We start from the raw sequence: 3,041 nt of genomic DNA, 5'->3' as shown, positions 1-3,041 counted from the left end.
ATCACCACAGTGGAGCTATGCCAAGATGGCGTCTCTGGGATGTGTCGGCCATCTTGGGATCACCACAGTGGAGCTATGCCAAGATGGCGTCTCTGGGATGTGTCGGCCATCTTGGGATCACCACAGTGGAGCTATGCCAAGATGGCGTCTCTGGGATGTGTCGGCCATCTTGGGATCACCACAGTGGAGCTATGCCAAGATGGCGTCTCTGGAATGTGTCGGCCATCTTGGTATCACCACAGTGGAGCTATGCCAAGATGGCGTCTCAGGGATGTGTCACCATCTTGGTATCACCGTATTGGGGTTACACCAAGTTAGTTTCTCTGGGATGTGTCAGCCATTACGGGTCTCCTGCCAACTCAGCGTCTCTTTGGGGATATGGGTGGCCATGTTGGTGTCGCCATATTGGAGCTAAGCCAGGCTGGCGTCACTGAGATCTGGCGGCTATGTTGGTGTTGCTCTGTTGGGCTCATGCCCACTCAGTAACTTGGGGTTCAGGATTTTGGTGTCGCCAGGCGGAAATCTCTGGAACATGGCAGCCATATTGGTGGCACCAATTTTCTAGTTCCCAAGAGGGTTCACAGTGGGTATTTTGCCGTGCTGACGTGCGACCGTCTCTGGGGTGGGGCAGCTGTTTATACAGGGATTCCCTCCCCCGGCGCTGAGATGCAGCCACCTCTGGGGTGGATCACACCACTCCACTTTCCCTCTCTCTCATGCCCCCTTCCCACCCCTCTGCTGCTGCTGTGCATCCCTGATAAGCCGGCCACCAAACCCCCAATTCACTCCGGAGACAGCTACGTCCGGCTCTATTTCGGTCTCTTCCTCCTTGGGTCTTGGCGATAGAGCCCCAAGGTGGTTCCCCACAGAAGGACCGCGGCGTTCGGGGCATCATGACCCCTGTCTGGATCTTACTCCTTCTCCAGCTGCGACTCACCAGAGAGGAAGGTAAAAACCTGCTTTTTATTGTCCACCCGAGGGGGCTGCATCGCAGGGCCTGGTGAGGGGTCCCTCTATAAACAGCCACCTCACCCCAGAGGTGGCTGCATCTCAGGGCCTGGTGAGGGGTCCCTCTATAAACAGCCACCCCACCCCAGAGGTGGCTGCATCTCAGGGCTCGGTGAGGGGTCCCTTTGTAAACTGCTGCCCCACCTGAGAGGCAGCTGCATCTCAGGGCCCAGTGAGGGGTCCTTGTATAAACAGCCGCTCCACTCCAGAGTCAGCTGCATCTCAGGGCTGGGTGACGAGTCCCTGTATAAACAGCCGTTCCATCCCGGAGTCAGCTGCATCTCAGCGCCCGGTGAGGGGTCCCTGTGTAAAGAGCTGCCCTACCCCAGAAGCAGCTGCATCTCAGGGCCGGGTGAGGGGTCCCTGTATAAACAGCCGCTCCACCTCAGAGTCAGCTGCATCTCAGTGACGGAAAATCTAACCCCTGTGATTTCCCCTCTCCCGCAGATGCCTACGTCCAGAAGGGGCAGGACCGGGTGTTCCCTTGCGGCCTGGTCGAGCCTCTCTCGGGCGGGGAAGAAGTGACGTGGTCCTACAATACCGGTGTTCCTGGGTCCCCGTCGGTGCTGTTATTCCAGGGTGTGGCAGGTCAGGCCCTGAAGAAGGAGGTGGCCCGGGAGCGGCTCTCCACGTTCCCCAACCACTCCCTGTACCTGTGGGGGGCCGAGGACGGAGACATGGGGACCTACTGGTGTTCGGTGCAGAGAGTCACCCGCCACACCTACCAGCTGAATGTTGTCACAGGTGGGTCGCGGCTGGCGCCCCCCAGAGGGGACAGGCCCCTGCCCCATTCCCCACCCCCATGAGCCAGCTAGTCCCTGCCCTGGGGCCGGATGGGAGCCGGCGCCCTCCAGAGGGGACAGGTCCCTGCCCTATTCCCTGCCCCCCCTAGCCAGCCAGTCCCTGCCCTGGGGCTGGTGGGAGCTGTCGCCCCTAGAGGGGACAGGCCCCTGCCCCATTCTCCACCCTCCTGAGCCAGCCAGTCCCTGCCCTGGGGCTGGTATGAGCTGGTGCCCCCCAGAGGGGACAGGCCCTGTGCCCCATTCCTCGCACCCCTGAGCCAGCCAGTCCCTGCCATGGGGCCGGGCCCTGTGCCCCATTGCCAAACTGTCCCCTGCAGGGACCCAGACGGTGCTGACGACCGGCCCCACCAACATGACCTGCCACCAGTTCTCCTACGTGATCTTGGACCGGCAAGCGCTGCCGGCGGTGACATGGTGGGTTGGCGGGCAGCGGGTGCAGGACACTGGTGGGCAGCAGGTACAGGACGCCGGTGGGCAGTGGGTGCAGGACACCGACGGGCAGGGCTGGCAGCTCGTCTTCTCGGGCTCGCGGGCGGCGCTGCTCCAGGCCTGCTGGAACAGGAGCGATCTGGGGGCCAGGACGAAGAAAAGACGGGTCAGGTGTGAGCTGAACAGCATGCGGGTCACCTTCGACCTCACCGGTAGGGACGGGGCCAGGACGCCAGGGTTCTCTGGGCAAGGAGTAGGGGAGAGGGGGGTCTAGTGGTTAGAGCAGGGCGGGGAGGGGGCTGGGAGCCAGGACTCCTGGGTTCTTTCCCCAGCTCTGGGAGGGGAGTGGTGTTTAGTGGTTAGAGCAGGGGGGCCAGGAGCCAGGACACCTGGGTTCTCTCCCCAGCTCTGGGCGGGGAGTGGGGTTTAGTGGTTAGAGCAGGGGGGCCAGGAGCCAGGACACCTGGGTTCTCTCCCCAGCTCTGGGCGGGGAGTGGGGTTTAGTGGTTAGAGCAGGGGGGCCAGGAGCCAGGACACCTGGGTTCTCTCCCCAGCTCTGGGCGGGGAGTGGGGTTTAGTGGTTAGAGCAGGGGGGCCAGGAGCCAGGACACCTGGGTTCTCTCCCCAGCTCTGGGCGGGGAGTGGGGTTTAGTGGTTAGAGCAGGGGGGCCAGGAGCCAGGACACCTGGGTTCTCTCCCCAGCTCTGGGCGGGGAGTGGGGTCTTGTGGTTAGAATAGTGGGGGCTGGGAGCCAGGACTCCTGGGTTCTGTTCCTCACTCACCCCTTGTGTTTTCCCCGGG

At 62.4% G+C, this 3,041-nt stretch overlaps 1 protein-coding gene across 1 annotated transcript in view; it reads left to right on the top strand.

Annotated features, from left to right (window-relative positions):
- Positions 1-755: 755 nt before the first annotated feature.
- LOC116821084 (uncharacterized) overlaps positions 756-3,041 on the top strand; it is a 3,978-nt gene continuing 1,692 nt past the window's right edge. The window contains 3 exon segments of the mRNA XM_032773982.2: positions 756-948; positions 1,456-1,752; positions 2,129-2,508. Coding sequence (XP_032629873.2) covers positions 894-948; positions 1,456-1,752; positions 2,129-2,508 — 732 coding nt within the window. The 5' untranslated portion in view covers positions 756-893.

This window comes from Chelonoidis abingdonii, chromosome 12, assembly GCF_003597395.2.
Source record: "Chelonoidis abingdonii isolate Lonesome George chromosome 12, CheloAbing_2.0, whole genome shotgun sequence".
NCBI lineage: Eukaryota > Metazoa > Chordata > Testudines > Testudinidae > Chelonoidis > Chelonoidis abingdonii.
The sequence above is the reverse complement of the archived record's forward strand: the minus strand, read 5'-3'. Positions and strand labels throughout refer to the sequence as shown.